The sequence below is a fragment of the Hylaeus volcanicus genome, chromosome 2 (genome assembly GCF_026283585.1).
Source record: "Hylaeus volcanicus isolate JK05 chromosome 2, UHH_iyHylVolc1.0_haploid, whole genome shotgun sequence".
Classification (NCBI taxonomy): domain Eukaryota; kingdom Metazoa; phylum Arthropoda; class Insecta; order Hymenoptera; family Colletidae; genus Hylaeus; species Hylaeus volcanicus.
Genome location: NC_071977.1, coordinates 7,526,517 through 7,550,238, shown reverse-complemented (window position 1 = coordinate 7,550,238; position 23,722 = coordinate 7,526,517). Strand labels below are relative to the sequence as shown.

The 23,722-nt window shown below is 49.0% G+C and overlaps 2 protein-coding genes across 4 annotated transcripts in view; both read right to left on the bottom strand.

Moving 5' to 3' along the window:
* LOC128872607 (homeotic protein Sex combs reduced) overlaps positions 1-3,551 on the bottom strand; it is a 253,243-nt gene extending 249,692 nt beyond the window's left edge. The window contains exon 1 of one of the 3 annotated variants that reach the window (XM_054115474.1): positions 1,614-3,551. In XM_054115474.1, the coding sequence (XP_053971449.1) occupies positions 1,614-2,427 (814 nt within the window). In that variant the 5' untranslated portion in view covers positions 2,428-3,551. The remainder of the gene's footprint in view (positions 1-1,613) is intronic. The other 2 variants (XM_054115473.1, XM_054115472.1) reach the window with 2 other exon arrangements.
* A 6,192-nt stretch (positions 3,552-9,743) lies between these two features.
* On the bottom strand, positions 9,744-11,012 carry LOC128884858 (homeobox protein Hox-B4a). The gene is made up of 2 exons (XM_054138516.1): positions 10,373-11,012; positions 9,744-10,249 (listed from the first exon to the last, which is right to left on the bottom strand). The coding sequence occupies exons 1-2, from the start codon at positions 11,010-11,012 to the stop codon at positions 9,744-9,746; spliced, it is 1,146 nt and encodes a 381-aa protein (XP_053994491.1).
* Positions 11,013-23,722: the final 12,710 nt, after the last annotated feature.

Sequence of the window (23,722 nt, the reverse complement as noted above, 5' to 3'; positions counted from 1 at the left end):
TTACGCGTGTTCTTTATCTAATCGTCAACATTGATCTATGGGAAACTCTACGGTAAGGATTTTCAGAATGTTGCAGATTATGGTAATGAAGAGAAATTTCAATTCAAAGGTCAAGTAGCGGACTTTTAACTCTGTAAATTCTATTTAATTTCTCAATTTACGTGGTCTTCCTAGCTCGCCACGCTACCGACGCAATATTCGCGTAATTTCCACCTACTTTCGAACAACCGGTGCTGTCCTATCGATTATTTTTCTGCTATTCTTGCACGGCCCTCGTCCCTGCGCGTCAGCCATTCCGCGATAACGTGAAACATTTACGAATCACGGTCTGACAGTGTTGTAAATTGTTCTAAATCGGCGATAAAGTCGTTCGGGGCGCAATTCGTTCGCGAAGGTCAAGAACCGACGAGGAGGATCCCTCCAAGGTACCCGAGATGCAAACGGTAGATATCAAGAGGAATCTTAATGGTGTGGTTTCGTGCTTGTTTTCATTTGAAACTAATGCGCTTATTAGACTTAACAAGAAAAAACCTGTCTACTCTAAGCGTGACTTCTCTATTTGTAGCGAACACTCGTGGCTGTAAACACAGTGTCGTTCATGACCTGCGAACCTTGCGTCATCGTAATTGCCGTGCCCTGAAATATCCTAAACGTTACCCTCCTCTGCTATCGTCACAAACCTCGAAATCAGACCTTGAGGAAACTCGTTAATTTGTCCGTGGGTTCTCCTTCGCCAACACAGAAAATAATATACGAGGAAAGATCGCTATCGCGGCGAGTATCGAAATTTATAATGTCTGCGTTAATATTTTATCCGTGATTTAGCGAACTCAAGGAACCGGCCGCCGCGGAGTAATCGCGATTATTAAAGAGCCGCGACTCCGCATTCCTGTTATGACACACTGGCACAAATTTTCGTGGCGCTAATCTACAAATCACCGCTAACTTTTACGAGCCGGTGATATTTCTTTTCGTAGATTTCCACGATGACTTATCCACCGATCGGGCTCGACCGCCGCACGATTTACGACCTAGCAGGACGCCCGACGTACGAGCAGCGATTTTACGCTTCCTTTTTTTTCCGATGCAATTCGTTCACGGAATTTCACCTCGGACCTCGAGTCGCTCTTTCCTTCCCGCTTTCGGGAAACACGAGAACCGGCCACCGCTACCGGAAATCCGAACTTCTTTTCGGCAATTGCGACCCGTGGAAAGTCACGAAACACGTGCAAGCGTCGTGGGAGGCCAGAGTCGAGGAAAGGTTGCAAGAAAGTATACTCCTTGCGCGATTATTCAACCGAGGACTTCGTCCGTGCTATCTACCGTGACTGAAGTGACTCTAATTTCAGAAAGAATAAATTCTGGACTGCCTAAGTTAGCATTCAATCGAGTGCATTCATTGTATCTTTCATATAGCAAATTACTCGTTATCCACCTATCTACGCCGTACTTTGCAACGATCTTCAAGCTCGATTTAAGCCAATCCGGAGCCTTTCTCGAATCGGCTCACCTTAGATCACATCTCGCGGTCGCGACCTCGGCCTACCGACCCGCACGGTACCCCCCAATTAAACAGACTAAAAAAAAACATAATGTAGGCGGAACTGACTTACTCTGTCCGATGTGCACCCTCTTCATCCACGGGTAAATCTGCGGCGGAGTGCCACCGGAGGCGTTCTGCTTGTTCGACGAGTTGTTCCCGGTGCTGGAGGTGCTGGAGGTCGAGGACGCCGGCGAGGAAGCCGACGTCGCGGTGGTCAGCGTCGATGTTTCCTCTGGTCCTGCTCTCGAGTTTCCGCTGGGCGGCGAGGCAGCCGACGCGGCCACAGAGGACCTCAGCGAGCTGCCAGGCGGCGATGTGAGCCCGGAGGCGGATTTACTGGTGCCCGATGCGACCAGAGGCGTGGGACTGTTCCTGGAGGTGGACGTGGTCAGATCCTGGGGCGACGCGACGCTGGCGGAGGACGTCGAGTCGGCGTACTTGCAGCTCGAGGTGGAGGGTGCCGAGGGCGCGGACGCGGCCTGAAGGAGCGGCGTCGTCGGGTCCTGATGGAGCTGCTGAGGATGATGTTGCTGAGGGTGATGTTGGGATTGTTGCGCGTGCAGGCTATGCTGCTGCGAGGTGGTGGTCGCGCTGAGCCTCGGTTGAGGCTGCAGCTGCGTGTAGTCTATCATGCCTGCGGGCGCCGCGTGCGGCATCCCGGCCGCGGGCGTCGCGTAAGGATGCTGAGGATAGTGCTGCTGAGGCGAATAACAGGGCGCCGGGTAACTGGTGGCCGCTGCGTTTGGATTGTAATAGTCCCCGCCCGCGGGGGACGCCGCCTGTAACGGTTCTCCAGGCGAGTTCGCCGTGGCTCGTGGTTGCTGCTGGGGCTGCTGTCCCGCGTAGCACGATGCCAGCGAGTTCACGAACTGATAGGAACTCATCGTTCACGCGGTTGCACCAGTCGTCGACGTCACTGTAGCGATCGTTTCGCGCGCGTACGGCTCGACATTCACGGGAACAACACCACCGATTGCTCTGTCGATCACCGATCGGCCGCCAGGAGGAGGATGTACGCGCACTGTCGTTAAGTACAGGGCCGTGTCATCGCGTCGGTGGTCTCACGACACCGGTGGCATGTCGCACCAGCGGTAGACGACGACAGGTTACCGTGTCGCTGTATCACTGGGGGAGAGAAAAGAGCGGGCCCTCGCAGTTTCTCTCGAGTCCCGTGGCCGCGACGAACGCTTTCGCACCTATCGCGCGGCGTTACACGCGGATGAACCCCGGCTCCCTAAACGACTCGATAATGAACGAGGGGGATCGCGACGAGTAGAAGGAGAGGCGATCGTGTGCCGGCAGGCGGGCAGAATCTGATGCCGACCCGAGCCGAGTCCAGTTTACGAGGGCCACGTGGGCCTGGGCTATAAAACTGTCTTCTGCTTCTTTACGACCTCACGAGTCGCAATTACCTACAGAGAACTCGCGGTGGCAGCGTGCAGTAGCGCGTAACAGCCGGCTTATCGAGTCGCCCCATTGAAGACGAGACCCCCGTGCACTTCCCTCTCTTCGTCGATGATTTATCCGCACGAATCCGAGTCGCGTTGAGATACGGAAACAACAATCGAAAATCCCGTGGCACGGGACGAACCGTGAACGCGGATCGTGGACGGTCGGATGTGCGAACGTAACACGCGGAGAACTAACGTTCGAAGAATAGAAACCGTCCGAGGTGGCTCCTCTCGGTAAGCCGGTGTGCCCGATATCACCGCATTAGGGGGTGAAGCGTATGCCGTTCACCGTTCCTGTTGCGTGCGCGGAGGGTGGTTGGTATCGTACTGAAGGCCTCGCCGCGATCCAACGGAGGCCCGGTGTGTGCGGTAGCTTGTCACGTGCCCGCGCTCTCTGCGTGTCAGAGGAGCGCCTCGACCAATCCCCGTCGTTCGTCAAACCTTGATTGGTCTCTCCGCCGGCGTAGGATTCTTCAACCCCGTTCCTTGCGTCTCCGTCGGGTCTGCGGTGCTGGTGCTGCTGCTGCTGCTGCTGCCGCGGCTGCTTGCTCGTGTGGTGGTGTTGCCTGGCTGCTACCCGACGTGACAAGAGCCGACGAGAGGGGTGTGCGAGCAGGACAGGAAATCCGAGGGGTCACAGAGAGGGGATAGCACCGTCAGGGGGGCTAATGGAGAGATATTCGGGAGCCCCGAGGACCGATGGTGGGGCGAAGATCTCTCTGCTTCTCTCTCGTTCTCTTCGCTGCAACCTTCTGGCCGCAACGTCACCGAGAAGTAGTCTTCCGCTTGCCGTCTCTGCGAGGGGGCAACGCGCGCACGCGCCCCCTTCCGCGTACACCCTCGTGGCGTGGAAAGAAGGAGGAAGAGGTGGTACCCCGCGGGACTGCCGGTTCTGCTCGATCTCCGATCTCGTTCGATCGCCTACGGATCGTTGGCACACCTCGGCGGTCGCGCGTCAACGGTGTCGTCCGATCGTTCGCGGTGCGCGCTCGTCCGGTCGCTAGTGGTGCCGGTTGATCCGACGCGAAATCGAGGACACGAGTTCTCGAACGGTCGATCAGGCGGAGAACGCTCGTTCCACTTCCTGACGCATCGCGGAACGCGCGAAACGGAAAGGGCCCGATGCGAGAAACGAAGGGGCGCGCATAAGTCGGACGACCGCGGCTGACAGTTTTATGAGAGTTTGATAGTCTCCGACGCGGTGTTCTCCGTCGACGATGCGAGAGAAGTCGGAACGTGTTCGTGGGAGAGACCGTGCAGCTCGTCTGGCGGGAAAGAAGGGCCGGGACTGGAGCGAGCGAGAGGGAAACACGCGCGCACTACGCACCGCACTCTTTATTGTCCCATAAATTCAAACCTGTTGCCCGTAGCCGAATGAGAGGGACGAACCGTGGGACGGAGCGACGGAGACCGGAGAATGGGAGAGACGAAGAGAGAATGGAAAGCGTGCACGAGACTAGGAATCCTCTCCCAATCGCGCGGTCCGATTGACGCCCCCGTTATCGCACGTACGGCGAACCCGGACGCAACTCGTAACTCACTGAACGGACTGAGCCGGTCGAGAGGAGAGCCTTCGGAGTTGGCGGCTCCGAACCGAGCAGAAGCATGTGTGACGTAGTAGCCAGTTGGTCAAACGGGGGGGCACCGCGGGGTGGCGACGCGCCGGTAGGGTTCCCGAGCGAAGGGGACGGCCGAGGAGGCGGAGCTCTCCTTGCTTCTCGCGGATAACGCTTCAGCCCGTTTCTCTCGCGTTTTCCGCGCGTATTTTCCGCGTTCCGCGCGATCGAGCCTCTCGCCTATTGTCTTCCTGGTCCTACCTACACGCGTCTATGTCCTCGACCGGATGGATCGTCCACGATTATTGGTCTCATCGCAGACCTGCGTAACAGAGAAGGGGTGAAGACATCCTTTTTTTCCTTTGAATTATTTAACTATCTCTAGCACCAAGATCTCCAAGTTAATCGTTACTTGTTATACAAACCTCCTTCAGGTCATCGAGCAACAAGGCTTCAACAAGGACTATCGGAGTCCAAAAAGTATGAGTAAATTTCAAAAGTAAATTTCATTGGTATCAGACAGAGTTTAAGATTCGTATAGTTTTAGATGAATTCATCAGCCTCGCTCAACGACAATCCTCGATCTTACTCCAAATTTTCTTACCATTTAAAAATGGTCCCTTCCAACTGCGTACAAATTCGAGAGAGTACGCGAGGGTGATCCAGACACGATTGTTTCGTGCTCTATGGAAAAGGAAAAGCACGAGGAAAGCGCATAGTGTGCTGCTCGCTCGCCAGATGTGGCAAGCGCGGTCGTTCCTGTTGAATTGTCGCGCGCGCCCGCCCTCATCAGCCCCACCTCTTCTTCAACGGCCCCACCAACGCGCCGCCGCGCCCCACCAGGGCGCCGACGGAACCGGCTATCTCTTCCACTTTAAGTTCTCTCGCGGTTCTGCTCGTGTACGCGGGGAATCCCCACCAACTCTTCGGTATTCGCCACTTCGGCGCTCGGTATTTGTCCTACACCTACCATCCTTCCTAGGCCTCTTGGTCGCGTCGCGGCGGCGTGCCCTGAGAACGCGCGCGCGCGACCGATCTCATCTCGAAGAGGGTGGAGAGAGAAGTTGACAAGTGATCGCGGTTCAGACACGGTTCGTCCTTGCCGCAAAACACCGACGAGTTGCTGGAAACGCGATGACGATCGCCGAGACGTTTGCGAATTCGTCATCGTGCAGCCAAACCCTGTTGTTCTTGCGGAGGTGGTTTCGAAGGGTGCTCGCCGTTTGGACGCAACTTCGGGTAAGAGGGTTGTCGAAGGGTGAAAGATTCAAGGTTTCATGCTTTGTACAGGTATCGGTTGTCGAGGTTTGGTCACGGAATGATGATTCAATCCTCGGTTGCAGGAATTATTTTTGTGGTCTAATTATTATACGCAGAATTATTTTTAAAAAGGGTTGGCTTGGGAGCAAGCATACGCGATCGAGTTCCAGCGAGGAGCAAATCGAGATAACGAAGTCATCACGTCAGGACGTCGATGTATTTCAGACTGACGTAATGAAAGCCAAAGGCATCGAAGGGATCTGGTATCTGGTGAAAGAAGTCGGGCACGGTCGGTGTATTTCGGTGTATTTCGGTCCGATACGTGGAGCACTACCTCGCGGCCGCGTGTCATTCTTCGCCGCTGGCTCCTTCTCTCCCTCTCTTTTCTCTCGTTCGTCCCATTAGAATTTCTAATAAAGCCGTCGCAGGTGTAAAAAACGTATCGAGACCCCCATGAATCACGTGTCGCAAAGCAGAGCCGCCGGGACACGTGTATCTGTTCCTCCCTCCTCTCTGCAACTTGGAGAGCGACGCTCAAACCCATCCTCTTCGTCCCACCAATTTGCTGCAACCCCATAATCCAGCGCCTCGTTGGACCGGGAGTCCGAGAAAGTGATTATTGTCGTTGATCCCAGGCTTTAACCGGCTCCGAATCATTTCCAGGCGCGTTTGTGTGTCGTTTGCGGTCAGGGGTGAGATCGAGAGAGTCGTAAGTATCGGGTCATCCCACGAATTATGCGAATATACATTCCCCTCTTTCTCGAATCGCTGATCAGTTATCGCTTGTACATGCGCGACAGTATTAATCGCTAATGCCAAGTTCATCTTGCATAATACTTATAATAGCATTCGCGAAACGTAATAACGATTGATTCAGATTTATATGCTCGTATTGAACTCGATTCCACCTCTGCCCGTAGGACACGTTAAAGATCGATGACGCAATGAGTCTCGCGAGTATGTTTAGGAGGCAGAGCTTTAATGTAGATCTTGTCACAGTTGTGCCTGTCACGATGCTCATTCGTTAACCTGTGCGTGGATGGTTTCATGCGTCCGCATAAATAAGGGTGATCGTGTTCGTTTTGCTGTCCTTTTGTTGTTGATGGGTTCGTAGGACGACGCTTCTTGTAGGCTAATCGAGACGACTTAAACGCAACGTTCGATAGCGTTCTGAATGCGCATAATAATCGTAGGGTACGATCCTACGCTCGGACTCTGTTACAGGATGTGTCAGCTATGCCATTTGATACGAGCTTTTATGTAGCCGAGATTTTAATATTCTGTACTACGAAATAAGTAAAAAATACCGAGTATTACTGCTCCGAATTCACTCAATTCTTTCCCAATATAAACAGTTTTCCCCTCTGGGCGCCAAAGGTAGCCAAACTTGGAAAACTTCCTCTTGAAAAAAATATAAACTCTTCGAGGAGGAGGAGGAGGCAGTGCGCGGGAGACCTGATAAATTCCGCGCGGGTTACCCGGACAGGCTGCAGAGAAAAAAAGAAATATATTCAATTCGAGGTTCACAGCTAAGACGTGTTGCAGAAAAACCAATACGTATCCGCGTGCCGGCCATGATGGATTGCCGGAGCTATGGGAAACTATCTGTCAAGCACAATATCGACCCTCGCCCTCTTCGTCCAACCCCTAGAAACCGAAGGTTCACTCTCGCTGCTGGCGTTCGTCCCAGGGTTGCGCTCTGCAATGTAGCTTTACCTATACACTGCCATACAAACCTTTTCCCGGCCCCCCTTTTCCCTCTCCATCCTACTTCTGGCCGGAGAGTCCGTGACCATTTCGCAAATGGCACATCTCCTCCACCATGGATCCCGCTGTTTGCATAAGAAAGAGCGCGGAATCTATATTTAAAAGCGGCGAGTTCCTAAGCACGAGGAATCCGCGCGATAAGGGAGGCTCGCGGTTGCCATTAAAATGTTTTATCGATCGCCATTGATGCCCCGTGATCGGCTGATAACAAAGACACGATTTGCGATTTAGCAGCCTCGTTTGCTGAATCGTTTTCGTGGGCTTCCCGTAACCCGTTGATCTGATCAACCCTTAGCAGGTGGTCTAAATTAATTTACCGGAGAAATGTGATTTCTTTCGAACGCGTGCATGCTTCTTTTTATTATTATAGTGCCTGGAACCAACGGCGCATTATACTTTCGCGGGACCCAAGACAAAATTAAATGTTGTAATATTGACTCTATTGGACTAAACGCATTAGAAGAGATTAGATTACTGGGATTTGGAACATACAAAAAGAGAAATAGTTTTCATGCTCGCAAGGTATCGATAGGACAGTAACGCTTTTCGAATAATTTATTTTTATCGTAAAATATATTGCTATAAAATTATTTTATAGGGCTTAATTTAATTCGACTAGTATTTCGCTTAGAATACAGTTAAAAAAATATTCACAAAATTTTTCATTTTTAACTACAGTCCTAGACGCTTAATAAATAAATTCCTGTTAACGATACAGAATTTTATAATTCTACGGTTAATACTGTTATGAATAAGTGTCCCTGCATCATCATGAGCGCGAATAAAAATAATTCTACTATTTACACTGCTTTACTAACTAATAGGAACATTTTACGTACGAGTACGTACGTTATGATTATAAAATGAATAATTCCTTATCGATTACATAATTACCATCGTAGTTCCGATGAATGTAAACATGGAACGAAATCATGAACGTTAGCTTTCGAACTAAACTTCCAGCACGCACACTTCGCGATTTTGCGATTAAAATTAACGAGCACAGGTCTGAAATTCACGACGACACAAACTCAACCGTTTGAATGAAAAGTGAACAAGCACTGTTAATTGCGAATTACACTGAATTATTTCTTGAAAAAGTAAGCGTAAGGACGCTCGAACACGCACGAGGAACGTTTTCGGCCATCTTGTTCGACGCGAACGGCGCAGCTGTCGAGCTGACCCCCACTCTTTTTCATCCCTTAACTTTTCGACTCCCCATGTTGCCTCACTCGCTCTCAATTGCAAACATTTCTCCTCTCTAATCGTTCTAGCTTGCTTTAAAATTTATTTGCTAATATCTTAATCACCATCGACTCCATTAACTCTCCATTGATTCGATTATGAACTTCCCTGAACGAAATTATTTAACGTTGAATCTACTTTCTTGAACCTGGCGTTCAACACGATTCGATAAAAATTCGGAGAGCTCCAAAATTTTCAAGAAATTCGCCTGCCTAATGTAACCGAAAGGCGTAACGAAAGAGGAAGCAACGTAGACGCGGGACGCTGAGTCAGTGTCATTAATCAGCCGAGTATGAATTTTAGCATGAGAGTCAAAATATTTTTGAAGTGACGTAGGCAGTACTCGAAGCGGAGGTGTGTTCACGGTGTGTTGTAACGCGAAACCGATCGGCGTGTACCGTGCCGAGCGAAATGCGGCGTGAACGGCCACGCTTTAGGGATACCTGAGCTACAGGATGCTCGGTTGTTTAGCTAGTTCAACCATAAATCATAGTGGTTGCAGGGTCAGCTGGCCCGATCTTGCCCCGAACAGCGTTCCCTGCTCACGATCCACGGCAAACGTCGAACTTTGTCGTGCGCTCTTCGTAATTTCCTTTCTTCAGGATTACTTATCGATCGCTTTTGACGCCTCGACGCTGCGAACCGGATTGCCGACGCTCAATGGCAACTAAAAGCTTTCCCTAACGTCCTGTCACAAGCTTCTGGTTTGTAGTCTCTCGAGGTAGCGTTGACTAGGTTGATGCATCCTCGAGTCGATGATTCTTAACCATTGTGCCGTGATTAAACAACAGCAATCGGAAAATTACTATTAAATTACGCTAACCAGTCTTCTACAGTCTATCAGTCGATTCAAGAGAACGTTATCTACCCCGATACGAGATCCATGGACAAACGAGAATAAAATATTCTACCTAAGAGCGCTCATGACTCGCCAAGGTGTTCAAGCTTCGCCAAGTGGTTGTCATAATTTTGTTTTTGGAAATAATTATGACTATCGTACATGCCCTGTTGGTGGTGACGGTAATGGAGGTAGGCCTCGTGAAGACGATGGTATTCCTCTATGCCAGTGGCTTGCTGACATGGTGTCGCAGCTTGCACGGTGTGCATGGCCGTCGTCGTTGGAGCGGTCGTCGTCCCGGTGACGAGAAGACCGTCGATCGGCGATCCACTCTGGCTCGTCGAAGCGACGTCCTCGTTGTTCATCTCCATTCCGTTGTAGTTGAGTCTGCCGTCCTTTTTCGCCTTCATGCGTCGATTCTGGAACCAGATTTTGATCTGCCGCTCGGTCAGACATAGCGCTTGCGCTATCTCGATACGTCGTCTTCTGGTGAGGTATTTATTGAAATGGAACTCTTTCTCTAGCTCCAAAGTCTGAAATCTGGTGTACGTCTGTCGGGTCCGTTTGTGCCCGCTGCCGGTCGAGTCGCCTGGAATTATAATAGTGTCGAAATATTTAGGAATTAGAGGGAAGAAAACTTCCACTTCTCTATGGAACACTAGTCGCTAATAAAAGAACAAGAAAATAAGAGAATATCAGTGCTTTTACAAACCGTTAGAATAAGAAGACTTCATCCAGGGGTAGTCCACTTGGCGCTGCGCCGAATCGTCCGCGAACTCGTTACTCTCGTTAGGGCTCTGTTTGCAGTTGTTATTGTTGTTCGCGTAGCCACCGAATCCTTGTTGCACCGCGTAATCAGGCGGCGTGGTTGGGGTAATCATCGAAGGGGTCACGCAGCTGTTGGAATTCGGCTGCGCGGGGTACCCCTGATAACCCTGCATGTATCCGTTACTCGATTCCGGTTGCTGGACCCGTTCCTGAGCGTCCGCCAAGAATCCAGCGACGGGTGACGTCCTGTCCGTCGAAGACGTCGGCGTGTACGGCGGTGTATGACAGGGAATATGCGGTATACTCTGCCGAATCGGCGACGTCATTGGTTTTGCAGCGGGATTCGCGTAATCCTCGCCGATGGCGTCCTTCCCGTGACGGAGGAGAGTCTCCAGAAGACTCGAAGGGGGCGAGAGGTCTTGAGCAGGTCTCTGGCTGTAATCCGAGCTCGAGTGCAGCTGCTGATGCGTGGCGTGATACGCGGCTTCGGGGTACATAACCTGTCCGGTGGATCGGTCACCGATGGACGACTGATAAGGCCAGTAGTCCGCCTCGCTGTTGGCGAAATACGCGGAGCTCGTCATCGTGACAGAAGCACTATGTGGGAGAACGCGAGGGGACTCACGAGTTTCGAGGGACCTTGACTTTCGGACACTTTGAAAATTTACATGGGTCACTCGACGCGTCAGAGGAACACGTGGGTAGTTCTTTCGCACAGTGCACGAGGTTAATCACCAACTGCACTACAGGTTTTTTGGCACGATGTAGGTAACAAACTATCACAGAACACAGCTACGTTTCGCACTTCCACCGTGGGTCGTACGGTTCTCCGGAGGACGACAGCGGAGCGAGGCCCTCTTGCCAGGCACCGAAGCCGACTTACAATGAAATGAAACGATTCCTGTCCCCGACACGATTTCGACCGTCCACGGTGCACAGGGGGTTCCACGCGTGCCAAAAAGGGGCACCCCGGCAAACTTTCACCGGTTTATTGCCGTACCACGCGGACAGAGGCTGCCGAGCGGAGGTGGAGGGGGTTGGCTACCCTTGGGTTCTCGGGGGTCCCTGTAGCGCCTCCCGGAGCTACCGCAGGGGAGCTCTCGGTTCTATCAGCTGCCCTTTGATTCAGAGTTAAGGCCACCCCCGATACACGCACCCGCTTTCCGATCCGTGCCGCAATCCCCTCCCACTATTAACGCTATTGACACAGAACCCATATTGGCTCCCCTTGCACCCGACCTCGCACAATGCCTGCCATGTGTGCAACCCCCCTCGATTCTTAGCCGGATCCTGGGCGGCCTATCGGCGACGAGCAACCCCCCGGCTCGAAGCTGCCTCGCGAGATGAACTGATAAAATCGAGTGAATTGATAAGTGATATTTAATGACACCTCGGAGAGAGGAATGAATTTTTCAAGCTGAAAGAAGATTATTTATGGCTTGCTTTATTAATTATCGAGCAACGTAATTTGACTGGCAAAGGTTTCTTTGGTACCATAGACTAGCGACACCGTTGACAAATTTTGGCTGGTTCAAATGTTCCGCGGTGTTCTTGTTTAAGGAAAAAATGGGATTGAAATAGATATTTCGAGGAAGTAAACAAAGAACGCTCGGCCAAAGCTAGGCGCAGGCAGTCTTGCGAGTGACGTCTCTTTCTAGAAGCCTGACCGGCGACGATTAATCAACCTTGCTGAACCCTCTCTCTCCTCTTTCCTGTTATACAGGGTGAGACAGCTAAACTGTTACTGAGCGATAATGCCTAAACTATCGTAGATACAAAAAATCAGGAAAAAGTTCGAGGGGGTCTTACATGACTATTGCTTTTCTTTTGGTTCAGATGCTGAGGCTGTACCTATCCCATCGCCATTTTTTAAAAATAGAACCATGAAATTTTGTTTACACATTATGGAAGCTGACGTTGAGACGAATCCATCGACAGTCAATCCTTCAGAACAGTCCTTCGCAGCGAGTAAGATCTTTAGATATATAAGAATAAATGCTACATTATAAGATTATAAGAAAAAGATATTGTTCTTTGTATACTATCAGGGCCATTCCCCAAAATCGAACACTGAATGGAGCAGCATCTCAGATTTTGTTTAAATTTGCATCGGAGAGAATCGAAATCTTTTCTCTTCGACTCTTACAAATAAATTAGTAGTTCTCTGTCATTTTCTTTTATTCCACATAAGCGTATGAAAATTAAACAGATTAATTGTTGAAAGAAGCTGACAAAATATTCCATCGTTCTCAACCTTGTATCGATCCAAGGGTCCGAGCACTTGGTTCAGCTCTCCGTACACGATCCCTCTTACGTTAACAGGGAGATTAATGTCCTTTACTTCTCATGTTTATTAATTTCCGTTTAGAGAGGTGAGAAGATTATCGACACCGTCAAACAAGAGGGGGCGTAAAAAATATGTCTGCGAAGCGGCACGTCAGGGCAATCATCGGGATTAAGTGAGACATAATCGGCGGACAACTAACGATCGGCTTACAATTAAAGGGCCGGCATCTAAACAATTATCGTTAGCAGAAGATAATAGACGGCCTTGCGGACAAAGTATAAATAGTAAAGTAACCCTCAAAAAAGAAACGTGATTGATGATGCGTTCGACGCGGTGACCAAGCCTACGGGGACTCCGAACGGTTGATCAGGATGGACACGCGTCCGCACGCGCACACCGATGGATTTCCATGCACGTACCCCGAAACCGCCTAACGCACACCAAAACGCAAATGATGCTGGGAGACCAACCTCGTGGATGGACCCGTGTGTGAGAGAAATGCTAGAGAAACGACCACGGCGATAATAAATAATAATCCGCGGAGGGCGATATTTGTGGGAAGGAACGAGGGTCCCGACACGGAGAACGTTTCGCGAACCGTAAATGATTTCACCTACTGACTTAATTCTCCTGGGCCACGGGAAACTCTGGAGTGGCTCGCAGTCCTCGATCGAGGGAATCGAAGGTAGGAACGGGGGATAGCACGAAATTAAGAAGATGTCGTTAAGGGCGATATTAGGGACGCGAGATTTTCCACTGTCGAGGACTTTACTAGCCTGAGCGTTGGAAATTTAGAAATCCCCGAGTTTTGCGACACTGTAAATCGAACGTTTAGCTTGCACGAGACCCGCAATTGCACCTTTTAGCCCCCGAAAGCCATTCCCAGTCGACTGTACTCCGAAACCTTAAAACCTTAAATTTTCCAAACAGAGATCAAGACGTCCAAGTGCCGAAATAAACATGTCCCGTGTAACGCGCGAACAATAGCGCAGACTCAACACGGCTGCGTGACAGATATCCGGAAAAAATCAAGTAAGGGTGGCACCGCGAGTGAAAGTTTTACTGCTCATTGTCGGCCAGTTCAGGGACGGGAATTTTACTTAACTGTTAGAGCAGCTCGCGAGCCACGTTTACCTGAACGCGGACAAAAACGGTGAACAGCTGGCAATAATTCTGTTTATGGTGGTTGCCGGGTTCCGAGGCAACGGGCAGTCGACACAGGTAACGTAAAATTGAAAACGTCGTTCGCCTCTCTTCCACGGGGTGGGGATAACGCGTGGGAAGGCGCGTGTCTTCGAGACTCCTCGGTTGTTAAACCTTTTCAAGCAACTTCCAGCGAGACAATTGTTCTTTAATATTCCTTGATTCTGATTTGAATGAAACTTTGTTTGAATTTAAAGCATATCGAAGTATAGGAAGAACGAATTATTGTTTAGCTCGCTATTACTCGCGACGAAGGATTGTTCGGATTGAATGCGGATTCCTGCTCGCAGGACAAATTAAATTGGGGCTACGCGTTGCGTGAAATGGTGCGGCATCTCGGGGGTCGGGGGGCGAGGTAACATATGTGCCCCTGTCCGCCCCGTGTACCTTCCTCTAAGGGACAAAAATTTTCGTTCACCGGGAGGGCGTCGTTTGCGACCATTTGGGAAAATTGGGAATATCGGGATCAAGCCAGACTGCCTCCATTATTGTGCGATTGATTTATATTTTGTTTGCGCTCTGCCGCGGTCGACTTTACGGATCTATCTGCTAGCATGAACGAACATTTCGTCCATAAATAATAAGTGACTCATCACTCAAAATATTCATCTGCATTTAAAGCTTCAGAAATTCTTACCGTTTGTTCTTGGTTATTTTGTGAAGCGTACGGATTGAAATTCCGGTTAGACTTTGAAACTCAAGTGTTGGTACTTCGTTCCTGACGCAGGTTTCCTCTTCTCAGCGTTTAAAATGCGGAAGAAGACGCGATAGAAAGTTCAAAATGGATGCTCATGAGCAGAAACCAGCGGCTTTAATGGCAGCGATAGCGAGAACGGGACAACCAGGCGTTTCGGGGCGGAGCGGAAAAACCGCTGAGCAATCGTTCAAAGGGCGGCCGCACTTTCGGTCAGAGGCATCGGATACTGGAGCAAAAAGGACGATACCTTTTCCCACATTGACGATATACTTTTTCCATTTGACGTTCTCTCGCTGCGTTCGCATAGCAATTTGTTTGAGACGCGCGAAGGTCTTGCAACCCCTATTGTTGCAACTTCGAAGCATCCATTATAATTCAACCTTAACGAAAATTATAAGACAAAGTTCTTCTACTTACAAATGGAGTGAAACATATGCAGTCAGTCCCATATGTTTTCGCACCCTCTATATTTATTGGACAAAATTTGTCTAATTTAAATGAATGCTGCGTGTTTCCAAATAAATTTGTAATTGTAAATATATCAATGAGTGAAGTTTATTCATGTAGATATTTATAATGGAAAATTGATTTAGAATCAATATAGACAAATTTTTTCAATAGGTATAGAGGGTATGAATAAGATTCGCAGATTTTCTAAATCTCAAACCAGACGCATTCGACCAGCTTTCCTAAAATTCAACCCCCTAGCATGTGGCGCAGGTACAAGCACCCTTCGCGACGCTGCTTTTCTTCAAGAGTCAAAGTCCCAGGCGGCTACTCGACGGATTGGGATCTAAAGGGTAAATATTTACACCTATTAGCCGACGAATAATTCCACGAGTATCGGTCACGCCCGTTGTTTGGACTCTCGAGGGATTTGCATTGTGCGACATTCTTCCCTAGCTTCTTGAAGCGCCGAAAGGCAAATAATCAGGATCAGATGAACCGATGGCCGCTTGGGGGATCCGAAATTTAAATACAGCGAGCGAACGATGGTGGGTTCGGGAATGAACATCTGTGACGTTGTGCACGCTTTTGAAACAAGATCCGAAAGCGAAATAGAAAACAAGCAGGTTCTCCTGGAAGTTGGAGTGGAAATTTTCTTCCTCGAGACGGTGCAATAAACCGCGCGTTAAATATTAATCAGTGGCCCGCGAGCCGATTTCCTGTAAAGAATCGCGACGGGGGAACAGTTTCTCCTCGAACAAACTCGTTTTCACATTTCTTGTAGTCGAAAGTCGCGTCTCGTTGACATTAAAACATGCTTCGCGAACTTCCTTCTCCCAAGCAGAACATTTTTAAACATCCTTGAAACTCCGTTCCTCGTTTTTCTGTTTTCGAACATAAATCCTACGGAGGTTGTCCTGGATAAAGGTCCTCAAAAGTCTGGTTCGCGCTGCGCTACTTCTTATGATTTATTTAAATCAATGGAATTAATCGGTTGATAAGAAACGAAACTCAATTTCCCGCACGTTACTGTGGGATACGCGGGCTAGAGAGGAGGAATCGTCGATGGTACGCCGGATGAGCAGACCAGCGGAGCGTCGTGGCGTCGTTGGACCATCATCGTATCAATGCGCCGCGGATTGACAGTCCTGGCCATGATAAATGATACTTCCCAGCGTCCGTATCCCCGACACTCCCCTTCGCCGTCATAGTTCCGCGTTCACCGAGGATCCACCCCTGCTGAGCACAGAATCGGGAAGAGGGTGCCTCGTTCTCGGACCGCTCGCAGTCTGAACAGACACCGGAGAGACTATGAGCGGAGAAGCGAAGATATCTGCGGCGAGAAGTAAACACGTTATACAAACGAATGCGGGATCGATAGCGTTGCTCGGGATCCCGTCAAGACTCTCTCTATCTTCCTCTTTCCACGCGGTTTTTCCGGGGGACCGTGTTCCCTTTCGACCGCTTTACAGGGGCTAGAGGTCTGGAGGGTCGTTGATACTTCGTGATCAATAACCTCGGGAAGGTAATTCTCAGATTTAACGGAGTAAATGATTTACTGAAGCAAGTTATTGGATAGACGCGGCCTGTTTGGCGAATATGATCGAAGATTATAAGGAATCGTCAGCCCTTCGAGGGTTCGCAACAGGGGTACGGAACCTGCGACCTTCCAAGGTGTTAGGTGTATTTTCACGATTACGTGTCTTCGTTGCAACGAACAAATTCATGTTGCTTTTACTTTACTTTTACTTTAAACGCTTTCGTACAAGTTACGAAAGTTTACGAAGATGATTTCTCACCAACTCGTTCAGGAAGATTTTTATGCAGATAATGATTCACGCACGATCCTTTAACGTGTACACGCATCTTTAATTAATGTATCATACATTAATCTCGTTTGCGTGGAATTACCATCGGCGGAATCGACCGGGCGCGAATAAAATTAATGCGTATAATATGCATGAACGTAATTGATGCAGGTGAAATAGCCGTTGGTGATAAAGAAGATCGTGCAATAATTTCGATACTTCGTGTCGGTGTTACGCGAACGTCTGCCGACGTTGTAACAATGAACTCGTTTAGACGTGGGAATAGATGGTGAATCTACGAATTCTTTAGATCCTGAATCGAGGCGTACATACGTTAGATGCGGGCACGTTTAAAGGCATCGAGCGTTATCGTTTCGCAAAAGTTCGGTCTCCCAGCTGGAACGATTTTTAAGACCCAGGTCGCAGCCGGCGTCGCCCGCTCGAAGGAGCGAGGAACGACTTTAAAGTGCAATACAATATCGCGCGGTCGAAGTTAATGAGAGTTTCGCGTGTTCCGGAAACGAGTGGACTCCTCCGCCGCCGAGGGAGAGAGACAGCCAGGGCTACCACCCTCCACCGTAAACGCGCGTCGCGCGCAAATGTCCGGGCCACTCCCAAATTTTGCACGCACCATAAATGCCTCGTGTAATTAGCGAACTGTGCCACGGGTTCCAGCAAAAAAGTCTGCCTCCTTTCACCGGCGACAGATGACAACACTATTTTCACCGACGCCCGGTATCGCGATATTACCGTACCGCGATCGTTAAGCCCTTTGGTAGCGTGATATTGCACTAGGACAACTCCCTTCCGTGACTGGTTTGTCCGTGTCTCTGATTTTCAGTCTGCGACAGAAACTATCCTCGACTTAGGAAAATTAATAGCCTCCATTTTACTCTCCGCATGTCCATTCCATCCGAACCACCGCGGCAATTAGGTGTAACAGTTTTACAGCGAGAAAATAATATTTGAATACAAGATAAGATTATAATAATGGTATTGTAGGAGTCTGAACGAAAAATAAGGCATGGAGATTCGAACCTCGGATCCACAGTCGACCGCTTTTCCTACACTCCATTTTACTACAGTCTTTATAGTGCAGGATACTACAGGATAATACAGTCTTTATCGATCAAGTACAGCAAAATATATCTTTCAACTGTACCTTCACGCTACCTCGCGTAATTTCACATTCTTCTTTATGTTTAGTCCACGATCGTTTATGGCTAAAGTGAAAAAAATTACCGGCGGTGCGAGATACCGAGAACGAAAAAATAATTAAACGTCCGTAACAAAAGAAGTACCATCGACTGTGATAACGCTCCAAATTCCAGCTGCGGACGTCCACGGAACACGAGGATGCCACGACGCTCCGGCAACAAACCGGCAATGCATCGTTAGCCGGAATGGTTGGCAGATAAATGACGTGGTCGCCTCGCATCTGACGTGAATGAAGCCTGGATGGCTTACCCACGTGTCCGTCGACTCGTGCGTGTACCTACGGGACCCACGGTGATCGCAATGACTACCTAATGATACATTGAACGTCGGGCTGTTCGTGCACACCGGCAACTTCCCGTGGTTCTCGTTCGTGTTACCTCTTTTCAGTCTACAGCGGAAGCAAACAATGGGAGACGCTGCCAGATAAACCGAAGCGGGCAAAACTCGACGATTACATTGAACTTGGAGTATACGGGTTACGTCTGTACGATTTTTACTATTTCCAGTAAACAGTGGTCATTTGACTGGCGTCGGTTCAGCGAAGCTTATCACAGTGGACTCTGTGTACTGTTATAGGACTATCCAATGCAGCGGACACGTTTGCAGTTATTTACCTTTTATTCACGTTGAAAAAAGTGTGTGCCACTATAATATTCCTCTCGGACGACCCTCGTGTTATCACGCGTTTCAAGGAATAAAGCGAGACCGTCAGACGTATCTCCGGTTAACTGATAATTCCAATCGGTTATTGACGCATGTTCCGCGCGATACCTTCTTGACAGTGACATGAGTCCGTGGAAAGAAACAACGTGCCGTGGAAAACGTTCGAGTGACGTAAATGTGGGTAACCATGCTACCGCGTTATCGGACACACTGTTTTGCACACTCGGCTACGATTTAACCGAGGAAACCGGTTCTTTTCGCTTTCAGAAGTGTACTAAAATTATTTACTACACTTCACTAAGTTTATTGTAATCGCGACGCAAGTCTAGACATAATTTTGAACGAAATTGTCGTCGGTGAGCGGATCTACGGAAAGATCTTCGATTCGATGTATCTCGGAGTAATCACAGGACACGGACGACGAAGCTCGGTAGGGTTAAGGCTCGCCGCGTCTATAATTACGCACAATGGCGTTTTTATGCGGCGTGTAAATTAATTGACGAGAATTAATTAATAGGCAGTTAAATTCAACCGTCGCTGTAAAACCGGTAGCCGGCCTCTCGCAGAGGAAAAAAAGAATTTGCGCGATATCAGCACCACCATCGCCAGGGCTACGTGCAATGTGCGTGAAAGTAATTAGGCTGCTACTTCCAAAGTCGTTTACTATTACTCGGCTATCCCGCGGCATCATAAAATAACCGTGCCCTCTGGTCTGCATCATATTGGCGAAAAGGTCTGGGTTAGGTCTGAGCTCGTCGATAGCGATTCATGGATATCGGTACATTGACATTCGAAGATACTGCAATGATTTCTGATCGTCCTAAAGAAAAGGGTTCGAAATGTGGAGAGACTCTCGTTTTCAGCAGAATCCTCTCTGGACGTGGACAAAACATTGGTGACCGTTTCAGGGGAGCAAAGGGCCTCCATTAGTCTCAGTTAATTAACAAAACCAGCGGCAATCAGGACAGTGTCCATTATCGAATAACCGATGAATCAGAGCGGGCTGGGATCAGCGGTAGATCACCGGGGCTACAATTATCGTGACGTCGACGACTGCTGGAAGAAGAATTAGAGTTTGGCTGACGCGGAAAGGGGACGCTGTGGACGGAGGAGGTAGCAGGGAACGGGTCTCGGTTACGTCCAAATAGAAATTCAATTGATCTTGTCCGGTAGTGTCAGGCAATCCATCTTGTTCCTTCCGCCGCGTCTGAAGGCGCGTCTCTAACTCGGTTCCAGAGGAGGTTTCCGCGTTTCTCGTTCTCCAAGCATTCGGCAGTGCCGCGATGGTCACGATTCCGTACGTCGCCGTCGGGGGAAAAAAAGACGGGACAGCTGTCCAGCCGACCGCCAAACTGCTCATTAATTACGTTCTTGGGGACTGCTCACACGCGACCGGTTGTTTGTCTTTCCGCCCCCTTTGCCAATCGGACGACCGTCTGGCCGCTCTAAATAAAAATCTCTCTCTCGAACAGCGAGACCAACTTGTCCTTCGGAGATCTATCCGCTTCCGCGAATTCGGAAACCGATTCTTGGTTAGCTTTTGCGGCTCCGTTAGATGGTTTCGCGCAGGGTCGACAGGAACTTGTGGTCTATGAAATCTAGAAAGGTTGTTACGTCCCAGCTAGTCTTGGACTTTCTCGCGATCCTCGTTTATAGCGCTAAAGCACGCCTTATCTGTATTCTCTATGTGATGAGGAACAATTTTGGATTGGAATATCAAGATTATAATGCCCCTGATGCGGATTTAAGAAATCAGGTTCCGGGCTCAGTCGTGCGAGGTCCGCGTGCCTGACACTCGCGACACGAAATTATACTAATCAACGCCGGACTTTAGTAGGTAACGACGCGGTGACTCTATTTCAGCGATATTTTAAAAAACACTCTTTTTAATAAAAGACTCCCAAGAACACGCTATTCGTTCCTCGATCTGCAAAATATAACCGAAATTAGCCCCTGCGCGTCCATCGATCGTGCTCACGTAAATTGCACGCGAACAGACTGCGATCCTCGATCACGGTAATAACGATTATTCTCGGATTACCGATTTTATCCATTTTATCCCGGACGAGGCGAGATATCGCCGCGATAGCGTGGCCGCGATACGGAAGGCCGGCTACCGGCTACGCGTCGTTGATGCGCGTGCTTCCATGGCGTCGACTAATTGGTGGTACAACTTTATTACTCACCGTAAAGTAATGACGGGCCATGCTAAGTGCGCCGGTTTAAAGACCATGAAAGGGAGCGTGAGTACGCCGATACAGGCCACCGATAAAGCCTGCGCCGCGTCCGGGGCAACGGGCACCTAGAAAACACGGAGGGTGTCTTCCTCTAATAAGGCGATAAGGGTCGCGATTCGAGCGATTTCCGATGGGGCCCGAGGCCGATCTTTTCCTCGCAGTCCCAATAGCTGCGCATCCGAGCATCGGAGACGCCCACATCCGGCTAATTTGCGTGGAAGCTTTCTTCGAGTCGCTTGTCAGACGACTCGATCGCCATTCGACGTTCGTTTTTGGAGTAAAGCTTTGGACAAAGGTTGTAGGAACGTTCGAGAAACAATTCAACAACTCGAAAACAATTGAAGAGAAGATTTGCGTTACCAAAGAAGCCATTAGCATATTCTGATGGATTGCAACGGCACGATCTCTTTCCTCAACATCGGATTAAATTCAAACGGCGCGATTCAACCGTGGATCGGACGCGAAGAGCTCTAAACGATTACCCTGGTTGAGTCATGGGTCAAAGACACTAAGGGGGGTTCTCCGCGGTCGAAAGTCAAACCTGAACTAGAAAAAGAACTCCAGGGGTGTTAGCAGCTACTTGCGGATAATTAATAACACCGGGATCAAAAGTGTGCCCATTGAATGTTCGCTCATTCACAAAACGATCTCTCTCCGCCCAGATGAATGCCAGACCAGATCGTTACAAGGGTATTCTGCGGGCGTGCCTCGCGCACGGGTGTCTTCGGGTCAATACCGGCGGTTCGTTGAATACAATTATTAATGCCGTCATTAAGAGCATTTACCATTTTTAATGCGAACGATCGGAAAGAAATATAAATCATATCCGCCGTTCGTGCAACCATCTTCGTATCTCTCCTCTCGGCTGCGTCTTCCACTGATCCTGTTCCCAGCCTGCGCTCTCTACCTTCTCGTCTCCTCTCGTCGCGATTTCATCGTATTGGTGAAATGGGATGAGGTAATAAGATCGAGTACCATATCCCCCATTCGAAAGCGGTATATTCCATTGCGTGATTCGAGCAATGCATTCACCACGACCTTCCAAAAAATACCAGCGTTTTATTAAAAGAAAAACCTTCCGAATCGTTAGCGTAATCCGTTGATATTGGTCTTATAAAATAAGGCGCTAGCTTGGCAGCACACGTTTCGTCGTTAATGAAGTCCTCCGTGCAGGAATACCGTGCAAAGTTATAAATTACGGCGAAAGAGTTAACCGCTCCGTAAGAAGGGAACACGGTCCGCGGAAATTCGGCCGCTCCATCCTCGAAAATGTATTTTAATCACGGTTAAAAGAGAGGCCGACCACGGGAGCGAAACGCGGCTCGGTAAGAGACACGTGTCAAAGCGATAAATCGTACCGATGTCCGACATACGGTTTGCTTTGGACGAGAAGTTCAGTACTGTATATATAACGTGTTCGCAAGTATACTATACACCGTGCATAGGCGTCGCGACTATTCTTTTCTATACTACATTTTATACTAAACGAATTAATTGGGGAGAGGGTTTCTTGCTTAACAAAGTAAGATAAATGTTGAAAGGGATTTAATTACACTAATCTAACCGATGTATGTGTTTCTTGAAAGAATTACAAGCTTCCAATTCGCTTTCAATCTTTACCAAGGAGTTTCCCTTTTCAAAACTTCTAAATCGCCGGCTATTTTCCAATCGATATCAATCTGACCAGAGGTTCCCTCCTTAGGGACCGAAGTTACGCGACAATGGAGGAACTCGGGGAGTTTCTGAGCCCAGCACAATGATACGGGCCCGCAATTCGCAGCCGATGACTCCTCGACGCGGTTCAGGGATGATCTCCAAGGCGGAGAGAAGAAGCCTCGAGAAGCATCGCGGAGATTATATGGGGCACGTCCATTCTAACGTGCTTCTCTATTTTCCCCTCTGTCTGTCTCCCTCGGTTCGTCTGCCTTCCGTGCCTCTTTCGATCTACTTCTGTCGTTCTGTTCCTTCTTTCCTTCGTTACGCGCGGTTTGCGTCCGCACCTCGGGCGAATATTTGTTGCTTCCGTTCCTGTGGAACTATTTTCAACCCACGGCCTCCGTGTGATGGATTCAAATCTTGAATTGAGCGGTTAACCGCGGTGGAGGTGATCCGCAACACCTAGAAAAAGAAAAGATGCTTCGGATCACAGGCGTGTATCGAATATCCGGAAACCAAATTTTTTCAGTAGCAATTTTAACCACCGTTGAAATTAACGAAGTCACAAATGTCTCCTCAGGGACTGTAACTGTGTTTGATTACAGCTACAGTACGGGTTTAGCGATCCCGAGGTACCCGAGCTGTAGGAGGGCCAGCAGGTCCCAACAGATATGAATGTTAAGAGATACTGTATTAACAGTACTAAAAGAATGTAGGAGAAAAATGGAAATAATCATATGTAAAGACTGCTGTATGGTTCCAGTCTAAAAACTGAGGTTTAAGCCAGATACACACTTTCATAAACCAAACCAACCTAATCTAAAAGGAACAGAGACCCAAAGATCTACGTAAACAAAAATTCCTGCGTCAATGTATTTAAATAAATCGGTACAGATCGAACTGCGCCCGAAACAACGATTCCCCTTCTGGAATTCGTTAGAAAGTCCTCTGGCTGGTCGCGCAATCTCAATCAGGACTTGCGATTAATTATCTACGTGGCCCGGGGTAACCAAGAATCGTTCGAGTTCGCGGAATCGATAAGAGTGTATTCCCGTGTCCGCCTAAATGTCCCTATGTT